The following is a 19,018-nucleotide window of genomic DNA, read 5'->3' as shown; positions in this document are numbered from 1 at the left end:
GCAAAAAAAACAGACACAATAGGTAGGGTAGAATACGGCATTGGCAGGGTGCGACAGTTGTTGGCATTCTCAACAAAATTTGCATTTTCCAGCAAACATACACTATTTATGAACATAATTTTGATTCAATCACACAATTTCAAGTCTAAGCTTTCATTTAAATAAGTTGTTTGTGTAAAAGTAGCCAGATTTGATGAGTTAATCATCGAAACAAGTTTGCACCTTCGAAATCATTGCCATTATTGCATTGCCAAAGAAAGCAGCGCACGAATAGCAAACTGGTACTTACTTTTTTGGATCGTCTGTTTCTCCTCTTCATTGCGTTTGACATGACAAATTAAGTAGGTACACTACTTTTTACACTTTATCACCACTTGATTATTACCACAAAGAGCAAATTTATCCAATATTTGCTCTATGTTTCACTAAATAAAATCGGGACTGTTCGTTTTCTTTGACAGCAGCACACTTCGGAATAGAGCGAGAGAATGTGTTTGTGAGCATATCAAACACACGCTAAAAAGATACCACGAACAATTCTATGTGATTTGATTTTAGCAAAAAATACGAACAAAACATCCGGCGATGGCATTTATTTAAAAAAAAGTGTTAAAATACAAATGTTTCTATTCGGACGCAGACCATGGATTATATTAAAAGTGATAGCAACACCGTAGTGTTTAACCCTTATGTGGCTGACAGGACCGCTTTCCCTTTGCAACTTCAATACTTTTCAAGCTCATCAAAAAAATTATAATCATTCCCGTTCCTACATAGCGCATTTCAACCATAAATAATTGCCTACTTTTAGGGTATTATCTATTATTCAATCGTGAAACGTAGTGTAAGAATGGGGTGGCTCCAGCGGTTGGATAGGACAGTGCTGTCCATTATTCAACATATGAAGACTCACGAGGTGGAATAAATTGTTAATATACTATACTACCAGAATCGACGAGCTTCGTTTTACCTAAAATTGATTAAATATATATTTTTTATATTATTTAAAATACGTTAAGTATTCGAAATTTGCAAATTTTGGATTCCATTTTTTAGATTAATTTTTGATTAAAGCAGAAATGTGTACTTCATTTGTATGAGAGTCCCTCTTCCAGAAGTTGAGGGGTCTAATATCATCATAAGAATCTTCATCGTTCGCAAAAACCTCTACATACAAATGTTCATACCGTTTCCTAGTCTATAGGGCAGACAGACAAATATTCATTCGTATGTGTATGGACTTGGTTTCACGTATTTTACGTCAAGCGGTCGTGTCTTGTACACAACCACCATGATTTTTTTTTATGAAACAAACATATCATGTAAGGACCGCAAAGAGCAAGTTGTAGATTTGAAACAGGTTGATAGACTTTTGCTTACGTGACTCTAAGGCATTACAAAAGACAAAAGATGTAAATCTTGGCAGCGGACAAAAAGCATATAAGTTCCCTTCTCCTAAATGGCAAACATTATTCAAATAGGTTGAAAATGGTAAAAGTAATGAAAATTTCAATATCTGGGTACACGGGTACCCTATCTGCCATTCATGTCTGTTGGCTTCATAAGGGTTAAATTTGTTTTACAATGTGTTTAAATGCTTTTGCCTATCTGTGTACATGACATAAAATTTATGCCAAGGCTAAAAATTAATGTTTTGTGTTAAGCCAGTTTTGATAAACAATAAAGTTTGTTCCAAAATTGAGTGAAGCGAGATGAGCGTGCGGCCGATTAAGATGAATGAATTTTACTACTGGAGGATATAAACAACCAGCATTTGGCACCAATACATTACCAGTTTTTCACTTCCATGTCTAGTTGCTAAAGGGAGCAAATCCATAGCTGATAATAGAAATTGCTATGCCAATAGAAGAAACGTTGACCTGTTACTTTATAATAAATTTGCTGAGTTTGTGGTAAAAGCTGTTATATTTGGTGAACACCAATCATCAAAGAAAGAGCATACAAATGTATACTAGTTAAGCTGTACCTGTGTTTTAGTGTAATTATTATTTATTTTTACCATTCAATTTGGCGAATGTCTTAGACTGCCAAGAATAGGTATTTTCCCCTATATCACTAACGATACAGACTCGATCGAATATTTACAACTAGTTTATTTGTGGACGCAGTAGCGCCCGTGGCAAGTGTTTTTTTTTAATATGAACGATTGCATTAAAAAAAACAAAATTTTCAACGTCTGTTGTCTGTGATTTTTTTTTTCATCAAATGTTGTGTCTGGTTGTCTAAGGTTGTCACTGGTTTTGTTTTCTGCATCTGATTGTAAAAAAGAATTGAAGTGTCAGATATTTTATTTTTTGTGATAATCTCCCCGCGTGCTGCGTCTGGTTGGCTAGTCACCGGACAGACAAACAGGGCTATTATATATATGATGACTAGGGACACGGCAGGTATTTTCGTCTGTTCGTCATAGTCTCGAAAAGCAATAAAAAAGACGCTTTTTTTGTAAAACTCATACGTACCAAATCATAAGCTCAGGAGAAACGTTCTACTATAGTGGAGTTCTAGCAAATGTACGTTGCTTTCGTTGGTTTTGGCCCCTACGACGAAGGACGGAAATACCTGCCGTGTCCCTATTCGAACAAAATGAAACCAACCGTAACAAACTGTTTTTACTAATTAATGGTTTTGAGTGTATTACTTCTACGTGAAGACGATTTACAATGATATGGAAATGCTAATATCATCTTCAAAACTTAGACGTACATGTTCATGATAGAATTAGAAGCGAGAGTATAGAATTGATAGTTCCGTTAGGATACGGCAGGCATGAAGAATGTTTTTATAGAAGTCGATTTGAAAGCGAGCAGAGGGCAATATTTGTGATGGCACATCAATTGGTGGGGGCTATTGAAATTTAAACTCAGTGGGAAGATTCACCACATGAGGGCTAACGTTTCTTCTTCTTCTTCTTATTGGCATTACATCCCCACACTGGGACAGAGCCGCCTCGCAGCTTAGTGTTCATTAAGCACTTCCACAGTTATTAACTGCGAGGTTTCTAAGCCAGGTTACCATTTTTGCATTCGTATCGGGAATCGAACCCAGCCACCCTCAGCATGGTTTTGCTTTGTAGCCGCGCGTCTTACCGCACGGCTAAGGAGGGCTAACGTTTAACTCAGCGGAAAAACTTCCACCTGAGGGCAGGTTGATCAAAAATGTAGAGGTGGATCGCTGAAACTATACTTCAGGAAATACTTCCTTCAAGCATATGTCAGCCGCCAAAGTAGACGAGGAAAAGTCAGACTAATAAACAACGAAAAGTTTTCTCAGGAAATTCCGAAGGTAAACTTTACCACTCGGAAATCAAAAATCTGTACTTAAGAATTCTTAGAACATTTATTCACCAGAATTCGGTACTACATTAGGATACATTAGGATAAAAATCAAGTTGGTTTTTCATGGCTAATTCGCAGAATAATTTCATTTTCACAGTTTCTAAGTGAGGGTCGCCAATGACTACAAGGGATTCCATGAACATTGATAATAATTATTATTGGTCAAAAATTATGTTTTAAAAAAATATGTTTTCCAAAATGTTGATTTTTTCGACCCCCCTGGATCGAAATCGGACAAAATTAAAAAGTGAGTTCATTTATTTTCGAAAAAGAATGATTCTACCAAATATTGCGAAAATCAGAGATTTGGTAGGGAACTGTTCCGATCTCCATCCCACTGAACATATATTCATCTCATCGGGAAACAAAGGAATACAGCATCAATTTCGTCGTCTCTTTTTGTCAACATGCGTGCTCACTGCTGAAAAAAATAACAAAAATAATAAACAATCCAAATCCTTTCCATTGCTTTGTTTTTGATGGGATGAATATCGGAGCAATGAGATGAATTCCAGGAGCAGTTCCCCTATATGTGTTTCTTATGGAATAGCTGATTTTTCATACAAAAACTAATATGAACATCAAACAAAAGTGGACAAACATGGACAAATGAAATACTATGGATTTCACGGGCCTGCATGTGTACTACTTTCAGATTACGATTGAAATTTTTGCTACTAGCTGCAGTAGAATGCTCAGAAAAATATCACTTTTTCATGAAAAAACGCTTATAATATGCTTGAAAATGAAGCTATCAACCATCTTATGTAACCAAAAGATGCGCCTTCCAAAGACCGTGAAACAATGCTAAGATAGTTTTTGAAAATATTCTGAATTGATGAAAGTGGAAGCTAAAAACATTTTTTTTCGGGACCAGCCTATCTAAATTTAGCAATTTTGTCATAAAACATTACCTATATGAGATAAAATAAATATTTATGAAGCAAAAATGCTTAGAATTAAATTCTCTACAACTTTGTAGAATTATATGAATTCCCAACTCAAAAGGGTAGAAAAGTACATTTCCAAAAAAAAAACACCGGAGGGCCACCCTAATGACAACCTACACAAAAAATAGATCTCCTCTTGTAGATCATTTCTTCTGAAGACGTCAAAACTCTAGCACTGATGGTTTACGAGTTATCGATTTATGTCGTGAAATTTGACGAATCCGTTGTGCGTTGGTCTGATATGATGAGTGCTAATGGCAGGTGCTTTGCTACAATAGATGGTAGTATCATCATCATCATCGTTAAAAATAGAACCGAATTCTTTCCACGCCATTTTCCTGACGTGTATCACACTTACCGGAGCCGCAATTAGGAATCTCTTCCTTAGACATGAAGGAAATTTCCAAACTACTATTCAGTTTCGTAAGTGTCAAAAATGAAGTCATGGAACCAAAACTTTCCAAATGGACGCTAAATGCATGATACGTGACGCCAAGGACGCCTATCCTGTGGAAGAAGATTCCAATAAATTTTAATGTCTATGCCTGCTTTCAAAAATGTTTTGAATCCGATCCCTGACTAAAAATTCACAAACGCTCAGAATCCACAATCATTTAGGGGAAACTGGATACACATGATCCCCACTTTTTGTTTAGGATATTTCTCGATGTACAATGCACAGATTTGCACGCTTCTTGGTGGACTTGATAAAGAATTTAATAAGCTATTCAAAAACTTCATTGGAAGCAATTATTTGTTCATGAAAGTTACCAAAAAATCGATTTTTCCGAAAGATAGGAAACTTGGCATTTTCAAAACTTGCGGGAGACTTGATCCCCATATAGGGGGAAACTGATCCCTTTATGAGCTGAACATGTTTAGGTTCTTCCAAGTCTAATGAAATGTTGAATTGGTCTAGCCTCAAATCCTAATAATTCTTCGTAGTCTGCCGTAATATCAGTCGTGCGAAAATTAAATATTGTTGGTATTAAGCAAGGCAAGTATTTTAGTTCTCGAATAGAGTAATAGTGACAGATATAATGTTTGCTATAGCAACAAAATTGGCCATTTTCTCCACTAATTCCACAAAATTGGCCATTTTCTCCACTAATTCCACTTTCTAACCATTCACTCCACTAAAAGACAGTGGTCATATCACGACAACCATGATGTTCCCAAGAGGATCTCTCTTTGTGATTGATACAGTTATGATACCAAAAATGGTTGATCGATACATAAATATATCTTTGTAATTTTAGAATCTTATTATTCTATTAAATCTTAAAATTGGCCACACTGCAAATGCCATGGCCATCTCTGAGTGCCTGTTTTGGGACCAATAAAAAAAGACTGTGATACCGCCATCGGGGGTGACAATGGGTCTGGGGGTGAGAACGACGACTCTTCTCACCGGCAGTCTAGAGGTAGTAGAGCAAAATTGTTCTAAAAGGTCTCTTATATTTTGGTCTTCTTGCCCTCAGATGCATTCAATCTATTCATCAATCATCAATATGGTACTATCACGCAATATCAATACCGATTTTAGGCCCTGCGATTTGTTGAGTATTTTCAAAGCTTAATTTACGCTCTTTTTCATTGAAAATAATGTTAAAATGCATTAAATAAAACTAATCAAAACTATGTTCAACTACACTTTGTTCTGGTTAATGAATTAAGGCTTTTGAGAAATTCAAATTGCGCGTGTATTGTCTGATTGACAAAATTAAAGAGACATAAAATTTATTTAAACTTTTTAACTAGAAAAGAATTTTAATAGATCAATCAGTTACAGACAATAATATGCGACGGAATACAACAAACGCCTTAATATATGCAATATCGGGATCAAGTGTGTCCAAACTGTGGGGGATCAAGTGTGTCCATGTTGAGTATTTATCTTGTTTTATTTTTTGTATTCAATGGAAAATAAGCAATAGTTAATTGTATGAATTTATTCAATTCTACAATAATAAAACTTTGTCCAGTAAAAATTTGGTTCTTTTTGGTTGGACATATTCAAAGTTATTAAACTTTTCTCCTTTGAAGAAAAAAAGGATTGAGAATGCTTAAATAATAAAACCTCCCTAAAACCCATATATGTACATAAAGTAACTAATATCAAATGTTACTCAGATTCGATAATATATCTAACGGATTTGTTTGCACATATCACTGGTATAAAAATGTGATTAGTTTTTGAGAAAACAGGGGGGGATCATGTGTCCCCGGGGATCATGTGTGTCCAGTTTCCCCTACAGGTCGAGCTAATCCTACCCAGAGCCGCCTCGCAGCTTAGTGTTCGTTAAGCACTTCCACAGTTATTAACTGCAAGGTTTCTAAGCCAGGTATCATTTTTGCATTCGTATATCATGAGGCTAGCACGATGATACTTTTATACCCAGGGAAGTCGAGACAATTTCCAATCCGAAAATTGCCTAGACTGGAACCGGGAATTGAACCCAGCCACCCTCAGCATGCGCATGGTCTAGCTTTGTAGCCTAGCTTTTTTTATTTGCTAATTATCTAATACATGCATTCATCTCTTAGACTAGGTGTTCCGTGTTTTCTTAACACTATCATCTTTGTTTGCTGTGTTACATTTTTAGTTATTTTTAATACATTTCAATTGCCTCTGGCAGTTAGGATTTTTCCTCCGGTTGAATTGAACCATGTAGGAATTACAATGTTTTCAACTAAAACTAAACTTAACCTAATTTATACTAAGGGTACAAGGAGCTAATCGTTGCAATAGAAGATTGCGACGATTTTTGTCTAAAATTTTGTTGGACATTTGTTGCAATGTCTCAATATTAGAAATTCTATGAAGTTCATTGGTACTATACAACGGAGGCAACTTCAGAATCATTTTCAGAATTTTATTTTGAATCCTCTGAAGTGTCTTCTTTCTGGTATTGCAGCAACTAGTCCACATTGGCACAGCATACAACATGGCAGGTCTGAAAATTTGTTTGTAAATCAAAAGTTTGTTCTTAAGACAAAGTTTTGATTTTCTGTTTATAAGTGAATATAGACACTTAATATATTTGTTACATTTGGCTTGAAGGCCTCCAATGTGACTTTTAAAAGTTAATTTTAATCTAGCGGAAGTCCTAAATATTTAGCTTCGCTAGACCAATTAATTGGAATCCTATTCATAGTGACCATATTTCTGCTAGAAGGTTTCAAATAAGAAGCTTCTCGGCTTATGTGGGAAAATTATTAGCTGAGTTTTGGAAGCATTCGGGGAAATTTTCCATTTTTGAAAGTAAGTGGAGAAAATATCCAAACTTTTTTGCAATCTACTACAAATGAGTTCGCCCTTTGGCTGAGAGGCCCGTGTCATCGGCAAACAAAGATTTTTGACACCCTGGTGGTAAATCATGTAAGTCAGAAGTAAAAATGTTGTACAATATGGACCCCAGTATGCTGCCTTGGGGAACACCAGCCCTTATGGGTAATCTCTCAGATTTTGAATTCTGATTGTTTACCTGCAGTGAGCGATCTGATAAACAATTTTAGATCAGTTTAATAATATACAGAGGAAAATTAAAATTCATCAATTTTACAATCAAACCTTCATGCCAAACACTGTCAAATGCTTTCTCTATATCAAGAAGAGCAACTCCAGTCGAATATCCTTCAGATTTGTTGAGCCGAATTAAGTTCGTAAATCTTAATAACTGATGAGTGGTTGAATGCCCATGGCGAAAACCAAATTGCTCATCAGCAAAAATAGAATTGTCATTAATATGAACCATCATTTAAATAGAATCTTTTCAAACAGTTTGCTTATTGAAGAAAGTAAACTGATTGGGCGATAACTAGAAGCCTCAGCTGGATTTTTGTCCGGCCTTAAAATTGGAACAACTTTGGCGTTTTTCCATTTATCTCAAAGTTGGTATTTCTCAGAATAGCGAAACGTTTTTTAATTTCATTTGCAAATCTCGCCAAATAACTTTCAACGCGGGATCGCGAGTTCTTTGGTATTGCCTTCGCCTCACATTTTTAAGACGGATCAGAAGCTGAAGATCGTCGTCAATAATAATGGGGTTGAATTTAATTTCACATTTAGGAATTGCAAAGCCTCTGGCTTCGACAATCAAATTTGTCAAAGATACGAGCGCATTGTCAATATCACTTTTGGTATCGAGAGGAATATCAACATCAAAATTCCTATCGATATACGTTTTATATAAATCCCAATCAGCTCTATGATAATTAAAAGTAGAGCTGATTGGATTATAACTGGCTTCTTGAGAGATTTCAAACGTCACAGGAAGGTGATCAGAGTCAAAGTCAGCATGAGTTAGCAATTGGCCACACAGCTGACTTGAATCCGTTAAAACCAAATCAATTGTCGAAGGATTTCAAGTGGATGAAAAACAAGTTGGGCCATTGGAATATTGAGTAGTATAATATCCTGGAGAACAATCTTCAAATAAAATTTTACCATTGGAATTGCTTTGAGCATTATTCCACGAACGGTGTTTGGCATTGAAGTCACCAATTATGAAAAATTTGGATTTGTTGCGAGTTAGAATTTGAAGATCAGCTCTCAACAAATTTCTTTGCTGCCCAATGCACTAGAAAGGCAAGTAGGCAGCAATAAAAGAGAATTGTCCAAACAAAATTTCAACGGAAACTCCCAAGGTTTCGAAAACTTTGGTTTTAATCGAAGAATATAATTTATGTTTGACAAGTCTTTTGATGACAATGGCGACCCCACAGAATAATTTGGATCTATTTTGATGAAAAGACCAAATTTTAAATATGTTTCAGTTATAACGGCAATGTGCACATTATGAACTGATAGAAAGTTGAATAATTCATCTTCCTTACCTTTTAAAAAGCAGGCATTCCAAGTTTAAAATTTTCAAAGAATTATTTGGATCCATCAAAACGAAGTCCAATAACAATTCTTTGAGTAAATTTGATACCAACCTGAACAGCTTCAGTTTTGGTATTTGCTTTGAACATTGCATCAATCATGTGATGCATTTTTTTATGTCTTTATTAGGGAGGCTTTCAGCCCGAGGCTGGCTCGTCTCCGGTGTGATGCAATTGTTAATTTAGAAAATCAAAGTCGGAAGCAGACATGCTACCTGAGTCGTCAAAATGAACGCTATTTTCCGTCGAAGAATGGGAATGAAAATCATTCATCGTCGGTAAATTTTCAGAAATGAAATATTGCCTGCCTGCAGCGATGCTAGCATAGGAGGGCTTGTTTGAAAATCCAAGTAATTGAGAAATTTCAATTTTAATCTCATCCAGTGATTTGTCATCACTGGGGAGACCTTTCAAGACGACTTTGAACAATCGCTCAGTTTTGTCGTCGAATGTGAAGAATTTATGGCGCTTCTTAGTTAAATACTGAAGAAGACGTTTGCGATCGTTAAAGGATCCTGGCAAAACGCGGAAGTCACCCTTCCTGGCAATCTGAAATGAAACCTTGATCCCCTGAAGGTTACTCAAAATCTCATTCATAAAGCCAGAAAACTCGGCAACAGATACCACAATTGGCGGAATCCTTTGCTTTTTCGCATGAATCGAATCCCCTGGGCTAGAGGTAGATTCGATTTGCTCAATTTCATCATTAATCAAATCAAACTGATTGCTCAGTTCGATAGGAGAAGAATTATTTCCGATATTAGAGTTAGAAGGAATATCTGAATTCTCCAGCTTCCTTCTATTTTTTCCGCGCTTTGGCAGGACGGTCTTGAAACCTTGTTTCTTTGAAGGAAGTGGAGAATTCAGAGACTCCCCCTTCCTCTTATTTTTATTAATGCTCATGGCTGAGCGTGGAGACGTGACCTTCTAAGAGGTTTTTTCCCAGAACGGTGTCCCTGCAGAATTACCACCGCTTGTCTTTTACTTCCGCAAACGGGTCCAACGTAAAACGAAGGCACGGGTCCTTGCAAAGATCGTAACGGGATCAGTGGGTACAAATAGCGCTAACAAGCACCGTTGGAAATAAAATAGCTTCGGGTAGTATTAAAAACATCCTTCCGCAACGCAAGAAAAGAACCGCACAGCACGAAAGCACGATGCGGTCCGACCAGAACGTACGTTATTTTCCATTAATGAATGGGTACGAAAATCATTCATCGTTGGTAAATTTTCAGAAATGAAATTTCGGCTGCCTGCAGCGATGTTTGCATAGGTGGGCGTGTTTGAAAAATTAGAATTCGACGAACTGCTCGTTACTCGGTTATAGGTAGGAGCAAAATTTGTTCGTTGATTGTGGTGAGTATGAATTGCTCGACCGGCAAATGATTGCGGATTTTGAGCGTTTGAAATATGTTTACCCGGCGAATCTGGGATCCTATTTGAATTTCCCGTTATCAATTTTGCACGGGAGTTCAAAACTTTTTTGCGTGAAAGGCATTCTCAGAAATTTGATTTATGATTGCCCCCACAATTGGCATTAAGAAAAAAGTGTTCGCGCTCGTGATGAACACGCACTGCTCAAATCTGCACACAAGCCTAACGCCATTAGTGGTTTTGTAAAGATAGATGAATAACGGAGTTCATTTCAGCAGGACTCAGTACTGCGGTGTGACCAGCTGCTTGCAATTATTACAATTTATTATCTTCGGTACAAACAGCCCAACAGGAAGCCACACGATAGTTAATCCATGGAACATCGTATGCAAAATTCAAGCATCAAAATATAGTTTCACCTATCGAATTCCATATCGCCATCAGTCCTTGCCTGCAGCATAAGTTTCGTTTCCAATTACCTCATCACGTTAGACCGGCCCATTGAAATAAAGTGTTCTCACATTTCATCAGAATGGAGAATAATTGTGCCAAATGCATCCAGCCCATTACCGGCATTGATAGTGTTTCCTGCCGTGGGTACTGCGGAAGCGTGTTCCATATGAATTGTTCTGGAGTTTCCAGAGCATTGATGAATTACTTTACGACTCATCGAAAGAACCTCTATTGGATGTGCGACAAATGTGCAGATCTCTTTGAGAATTCACATCTTCGTTCCATTACAAACTACGCCGACACAAAATCTCCTCTAGCATCGCTTACTGATGCTATTAAGAGCTTGCAGATGGAAATAAAGAAGATTTCGGACAAACCAGTGCCATCGATGCAATCCCCAAAATTTAATCGTTGGCCACTGATAAGTGAACCAACACGTGCTGCTAAACGACCGCGCGAATTGGATTCTTTAACGCACGCTGCAGAATGCAAACGTGGTTCAAAGCACCATCCGTACCCATCAGTGCCAAACCTGCAAATCAATTTTGGCTCTATTTGTCCCGCATAAAACCGGATGTGACGAATGAAGCTATTTCTGAAATGGTAAAAGCGAACTTGGAACTAGAAAGCGGTCCAGAAGTTGTTAAGCTGGTGGCCAAAGGGGCCGATATCAGCAATATGTCCTTCGTTTCATTCAAAGTTGGACTTGATCCAGCCTTGAAGAATAGTGCTCTGGATCCCCCGACTTGGCCAGAAGGAATTATGTTCCGGGAGTTTGAGGACTACGGTTCCAAAAAATTTCGGAGACCTTCCACCGCCAATCCAGCTCCTTCTTCTGCTGCAGCATCACCTATCGTAGCCGTAAACTGATTTCTGCGTATCCTAAGCCTGAAGAAGACTCTGCTGCTGTATCGACCACACGCTGTACACATCCAGGACGCATTGCCAACAGTACTGAGGGAGTCCTTGAGCCACCCGACCAAGTCGTGCTTCCCGTAAATTCATGCCATCTGAGTCGTCCTGGTCCTTCGGTCGTGGCTGGTGACGGGATCTCCCGACAACATCTTCATGCGTCCTTTAGAACCATTACTTTGTCTAATTCTTCGACAAGTTTCAGCTGCTCCAGTATTACCACCACCGACAACATGCAGTATACTACTGTACCTGGTATTGCAGCAACTTTAATGAATCCGGGACACACTCCATCTTGCACTGAGGAAGCCCCCGCACCAGCCAACTCAGTCGCGCTCTCCACAGACACCTTTGTTCATCGTCATCGTCCCAGTCCTGAAGTTGTCAATGGTATAGGGGGCTTCCGATCTCCAACGTCAGGCAAGTACATTTGTGATATTCAGACGTAATGCACGCGTACAAAAAAGGATGAGATTGAGCAACGACTGCTACGCGCACATAAAATTTAGCGCACGCGAGTCTCACGAAGCTTGTTTACCTCACATTAACATTGGTGAGTCGCATTGAGACATCTAAAAAGCGATCAGCTCATGCGCTGTTTGCCATGGCAAACCTTTGCAAACAACAGCGGAGGTGCGTAAAACAGCTTGGGCGGGAAATTTTCATTCAATAATATTTATCGTCGCCTAAGTAACGCCAACTATGCATTCTAAGCGCATGAGATGAGTCTCATGAGACGTACATTGAGACACGCTCACTCAGTTATTTTATGCGCGCTAGCTTCTCTCGTCGCACAGAAAAGGTGCTACGTGAGCTTTTGTAGCTCATGGCACACTGTCTCATCCATGTATACACGAGAATTAAGAGACTCTGGTGATATTGACCATCCGCTACTTGAAATTACTCCACGTTCCAGTTTTGGACGCCCTGCTGAATCGCCGACCATTGCGTGTACATCTAATCCAAGACCACTCGTGTCAGATATGCAGGAAGTTAATCAGTCTCTCAACCCATTCTTATTTCCGGTTAACAACCGTTATGAAGCTCTCCAGTCTGCAACTTCTACCGACTGACTCGAAAGCTCATCTAATATTCTTCGAGTCTACTACCAGAATGTGCGTGGACTAAGGACAAAAATTGATACCTTCTTTTTGTCTGTATCGGAGGCAGTGTACGATTTGATCGTCCTGACAGAAACCTGGCTTGACGATCGTATTTACTCTACACAACTTTTCGGTTCACTCTACACCGTCTACAGGACCGACCGATCTAACCTGAACAGTAACAAGTCACGTGGTGGAGGAGTATTGATTGCTGTCTCCAATAAAATGGCCAGCTACATCGACCCGACGCCTATCTCCGAAACGCTCGAGCAGCTGTGGGTTGTTGTTGAAATTCCTCAAAAAACACTAAGTGTCGGTGTAGTTTACCTGCCTCCCGACCGAAAGAACGATTGCACGATTATCAACTCGCACATCGAATGGGTGAGATCCATTTCATCTCGAATAGGTTTCCAGTCTCCTGCTCTTCTGTTCGGTGACTATAATCAAGCAGGTCTTCATTGGTGCTTTCCCAACAATGGTACACCTTTCATCTACCCAATGCTATCGCACATTCCCGCAGCCTGCTGTGCACTTCTTGACGGATTCAACTTGCACGAGTTCTTCCAAATCAATACCAACTTGAATCGCAACGATCGCTTACTGGATCTCGTCTTAGTGAACGACTACGCTTTGCCGAGCTCAACTGTTTCCTTGCCACTTGAGTCGTTGGTTGATCTTGACGCTGACCACCCCGCCCTAACTTTGTCATTAAATTTGCCTTCGCCTATAGTGTTTGAACAGTCTCCCGAAAGCTATTCATTGGATTTTCGGCGGACCGACTACAGTGCACTGAGCATCGCGCTTTCTGAAATCGATTGGCAAGTTATTGAAACATCCAGTCATATCAACGACGCTGTGGATTACTTCTGTAACAAGGTAGAAGAGGCAATTTTCCTTGTTGCACCAGCTCGCAGACCTCCACAAAAACCGCCATGGTCTAACTCCCGTTTACGGACACTAAAGCGAGAACGATCAGCTGCTCTCCGAAAATACAGTAATTCATGATCAACTTATTACAAACGACTATTCAATGTTGCTAGCCAGTGCTACCGTAACTATAACCACTCCCTGTACAATCGGTACGTGAAGCGAACGGAAGCTAGTCTTCGTGCTAATCCCAAGAGATTCTGGTCATTCGTGAACGAGAAGAGGAAAGAATCAGGGCTGAATGTTTCTAGGAGACACGACGGCCAACAATGAACGCGAGAAATGCAATCTATTTGCACGTCATTTCCAACGCGTTTTCAACGCATTTTCCGCATCTGAAGTGCAAGTGGACGATGCAATCGTTGATATGCCAGGCGATGTCTTCAACTTCGAACTTCCCCGCATTACAGCTGACGTGGTGATAGCAGCAACGCATAAATTGAAGCTATCGTTCGCTCCAGGTCCCGACGGAATACCCGCATCCGTGCTAAAGCTATGCAAAGACGTTTTGAGCCAACCATTAGCAATGCTATTTAACCTGTCAGTTCAGCGTAGTGAGTTCCCGACACACTGGAAATTTTCCTTCATGTTTCCGGTTCACAAAATAGGAGACAAACGCGATATTGCAAACTATCGGTAATTACTTCCTTGTGCTCTTGCTCCAAGTTATTTGAAATAATAGTGGATGATTGCCTATTTAGGTGTTGCAAAAACTACATCGACAAAGATCAACCCGGATTCTACCCGAAGCGTTCTATATCCACGAATTTGATACAGTTTACTTCCTCCTGCTTACTGAACATGGACTTAGGTTGGCAGGTTGATGCTGCATACATGGATTTGAAGGCAGCGTTCGACACAGTTGACCACGGAATTCTGCTTGCCAAACTGGAGAGACTCGGAGCATCTTCAAGGAGCGTAGACTGGTTTAGATCCTACTTGCGAAACCGTTCAGTCAGCGTAAAAATAGGTTGTTCGGAATCCCAACTGTTTGTCAATAATTCTTGGGCCTCTTCTATTTTCTATTTTCATAAATGACGCCTCCCTGTTACTACCTCCTGGATGCCGCTACTTATTCGCAGACGACACAAAAATAGTCAAAATAGTAAAATGTTACTCCGACTGCTATTATTTACAAAACATGATAAACATCTTTGCTGAGTGGTACTCAAGAAACTTGCTAAGACTAAGTATCGAAAAATGCAACATTATCTCGTTTCATCGGAAAAATCATTCACATTCGACTACGTCCTCAACGGACAGACTCTTCTTCGGGTTCAGCCTTCCATTCAGGACCTTGGTGTTATTCTGGACAGTGCCCTCACATTCCGTGTCCACTATAACGATATAGTGACCAGAGCTAATCGTCAACTTGGCTTTATGTTAAAAATCGCTGATGAGTTCAGGGATCCGATGTGCCTCAGGTCTCTCTATTGCTCGATTGTGAGATCTTTATTGGAATCGAATGCTGTTGTTTGGTGTCCTTTTCAAACCAATTGGATTGCTCGAATAGAAGCCGTTCAAAAAAAATTTGTGGGGTGTGCACTACGCTTTATTGAATGGAATTCGCCACCGTACGAGGAGCGATGTCGTCTTTTGAGAATCGAACCACTTGACGTGAGAAGAAGATTCGCTCAAGCAACGTTTGCAGGAAAATTGCTCACAGGTGACATCGATTGTCCAACATTGTTGGCCCAAATTCAAATATACGCACCAGAAAGACCGCTTCGTCATCGTAACTTTCTTTTTCTGGAATCGAGGAACAGCAATTATGCTTTGAATGAGCCCGTCCGTGCAATCTGCCATCAATTAAATAATTTTTTTCATACTTTGACTACAATGTTTCTGCTGACGTGTTTCGACAACGACTACTAGAAGTTTTTCGTACCGCCGGACGTTACCAAATAGATTTAGAATAGAAAAAGTCATATTCATTGAGACAATCATTGTCAGTTGGATAATAAACAAACAAATAACAAATAACAAATAACAAATATTCTGCACAATGTTATGTTATATAAAAGATGTTTATTGTGATAATGGGATTCCACTGAGAATAATGCAATAATTATTATAATATTCAAACTGGAGTCACAGCAGGAATTTTCACAATCGTCTCAGGCAGTTCAACAAAGTTTTTGATACCAGTCAGAACCCACAGCTCAACGGTAACGAGTCCTAAAAAAAAGAGAAATTTCATCCTATTTAATCGTCTCGGAACGCAACAGTTTGACTAACCTATAAACAATGCCATGGCCAGGATCAGCGTCAGAACGCTCAACACCACAGCAAACGTACTCGCAGAGTTAGCATTATCCACAATCACGATCAGCTGGTAGATGATCATGTAAACCATGCCACACGTGCTACGGAAAAGCACGAAAATCCTGTAAACGATGATGTATTCAAGTTTTTCCTAAAACACAGGGAAGAAAAGGAATAGCAAGAAAAACAAACTGACTCACATTTCGCAAACTATAGAATGAATAAATGCTAGACGGTTACCTTTTTGATGCCAATCACCAACATGATTGCGAAAGCAGAGCAAAACAAAGCGAAAATCGACTTCAGCGCCAGCACCGTGTTATTTTCATATTCTGCGAATCAAATGCACACGAGTGTAAGACACACAGAAAAAAGGAAAATTTCATTTGCACACTGGTTCAGAATAGGAAAACTCAATTCAGACTTGCAGATCAATATACTTCATTATTCGAAATTTGTGTTTAGCCTAATTGACGATGAACAAATTCAATCGTTAATGTTTTTGTTCGCATTAAAGATAACAATTACACAACTATGTACTTTATTTACACTTGCCACCACTGTGCACTGCAAACGAATGAAAAACCAACGTCTGATGTCGATCTACTCACCACTTCCAAACGATCCCAGACAACGAATCGCGACACTGATGGCCACAATAATATTAAGGATCGCGTACACATAGCCGACGATTTTGAACAGTCTCATCTGGGCCATGTTGTCCAAAACAATGCTCCAACAAGTGGGCTGATGAACGCGACTTCCGGAGATCACTCTGCTCCGACGACGACGACGTCCTGTTGCGTCCTAAAACTGACAAACGAAAAATGCAAAATGCTGCCACAGACTACGATCATAGACTAGAGTCTGCTTGTGTGTAGACTGGCGAATAGAACATTTTGATTATTTTTTTTATGTTTTTTACTTTAAAATCGTTTTTTTAGTTCGTTCAATTAATTTTACCTTTACTATGTGGTTTGGCAGACATTTTATCGGTTAGTGAATGCACTTACCTCAAGGTATGCAGCTCAATGATCAATCCCCCCAACAGTGAAATGAACTTTTTTTTCTCTAAATTGCACAACATACAAGATTTGTATCGAAGTCGCCAAGAGCTTAAATTCATTACTTTTGAAGATTTGTCTCGTTTTAACCCCTTAAAAATGTTTATTTACCATATTTTTTTTTTCATTTCTACATTTTTTGCGTGTTCTAGATAGTTTTAGATAATAATAAAATACGCCGTTTGGTGACCGTAGCGACTTATATAAAAACTTTAAAAGTAAAAAAAGTCGTAAAAGAATGTGGATTTGGATGATGTGGATGTTTCAGTCATGTTTACAGTTTTAAATTAGACAAATTGCCGCGTGACGTTACAATGTTTTGACAAACTTTTAGATGGTATCTGATCTTCTATATACATAAAAATGCATTTCTGTCTGTCTGACCCTTATAGACTCGGAAACTACTGAGCCGATCGACGTGAACATTTGTATGCAAGGGTTTTTGGGGCCGGGCCTCTAGAAATGGAACACAAATTTCTGCATAACTCTAGAGCTAATCAAGCAAATAGAATCAAGTTTGGGTGGTGGGGGTTTTTGAAGTGAAGAAATGTTTCTATAATGGTTCAAGACCCCTCCCCGCTTTATGAGGGGGGGGGGGGCTTTCATGCAAATGAACCACAAATTTTTGCATAGCTCGAGATTTAACCTTTCCGTCCACGACGTCTATTTTAAGGGCTTTCAAAATTCTAAACTGCTGTAAAAACCGCATTTCTTGACCGATTCTTTCGCAACAAGTTGCATTCCATCCGGATGGATCTCAATTTTCCATTTATACTATCCTCGGTACGGTTCCAGAATTATTCCGTATTCCGTTGGGGTCAGTTGTCCCCGGAATAAGTGGCCATTTGTAAATTTAAGTCAAAACAGGTCGTGCGACACCTCAAACTTTATGATTTCACAAAGCAATGATGGGAATGATATTTTTAGGGTTCCTGGCCCACTCGAATGCAATCTGGCCACATCGGTCATAACCCGAGGACCTACGGAATGGCCATTTTCTAAATCGATTCAAAACAGGTCGTGCGACACCTCAACTGTCGTTCTACGCATAATTGTCCCATGTTACCTTTGATGAAAAAACTCAAGTCAAATTGTCCCACTGATTTCAGAATCGACTGGATCTTAAAATTTACCAAATATTTTTGAGATATTATAAGCGTAGGCAACACTTTTCCAGGACATAAACCGAATCACTATTTATTTAACCGGTTTTCAGTCTCTATCATCATCAGACAAAAACTTATTTTTTTCAGTGGGAAAAATTGACTCGAGTTTGAGATTTTTCATCAAAGGTAACATGGGACAAGTATGCGTAAAACGGCAGTCAAGCTTCATGGTTTCACAAAGCAATGATAGGAATGATATTTTTAGAGTTCCTTGCCCACTCGGATTCAATCCGGCTACATTGGTCACAATCCAGGAACCCACGGTATGGCCATTTTCTAAATCGATTCTGTAGGGAATTATTCAGATAATTCTTTCGTACTATTTCTCATAAAATTTTCTGAAAAGTTGCACCACGGAATTCCTAAGAATATTCTGTGGAAATTCCGTAGAATGGCAAGTAAACATTCCTGATAATTTCTTGTTAGTTCTATCGGCAGATCCCACGGGGGTTCCTCTGAAAGTTCTTCCGGGAATTTATCCAGATTTTTTTCCGGGAATTCATTCAAGCTTTCTTTCTGGAATTCATTTAGGCTTCTTAAGGAATTTATATAGAAATTCCC

The 19,018-nt window shown here is 38.9% G+C and overlaps 1 protein-coding gene across 1 annotated transcript; it reads right to left on the bottom strand.

Annotated features, from left to right (window-relative positions):
* Positions 1-15,970: 15,970 nt before the first annotated feature.
* LOC134214986 (uncharacterized) lies at positions 15,971-17,060 on the bottom strand. The gene is made up of 4 exons (XM_062694253.1): positions 16,839-17,060; positions 16,468-16,559; positions 16,201-16,378; positions 15,971-16,140 (listed from the first exon to the last, which is right to left on the bottom strand). Exons 1-4 carry the CDS (start codon positions 16,942-16,944, stop codon positions 16,043-16,045), a joined length of 474 nt encoding a protein of 157 aa, XP_062550237.1. The 5' UTR covers positions 16,945-17,060; the 3' UTR covers positions 15,971-16,042.
* Positions 17,061-19,018: the final 1,958 nt, after the last annotated feature.

The sequence above is a fragment of the Armigeres subalbatus genome, chromosome 2 (assembly GCF_024139115.2).
Source record: "Armigeres subalbatus isolate Guangzhou_Male chromosome 2, GZ_Asu_2, whole genome shotgun sequence".
Lineage (NCBI taxonomy): Eukaryota > Metazoa > Arthropoda > Insecta > Diptera > Culicidae > Armigeres > Armigeres subalbatus.
This window is presented reverse-complemented; position numbering and strand designations above follow the sequence as displayed.

What these genes read in the sequence shown, in the direction of transcription:
- LOC134214986 (XM_062694253.1), bottom strand. Translation starts at nt 16,944, where the DNA reads ATGGCCCAGATGAGACTGTTCAAAATCGTCGGCTATGTGTACGCGATC. An exon ending in TCTGGGATCGTTTGGAAGTG is followed by an intron (nt 16,560 to 16,838) that starts GTGAGTAGATCG and finishes TTTGATTCGCAG; the next exon opens with AATATGAAAATAACACGGTG. An exon ending in TGGTGATTGGCATCAAAAAG is followed by an intron (nt 16,379 to 16,467) that starts GTAACCGTCTAG and finishes CCTGTGTTTTAG; the next exon opens with GAAAAACTTGAATACATCAT.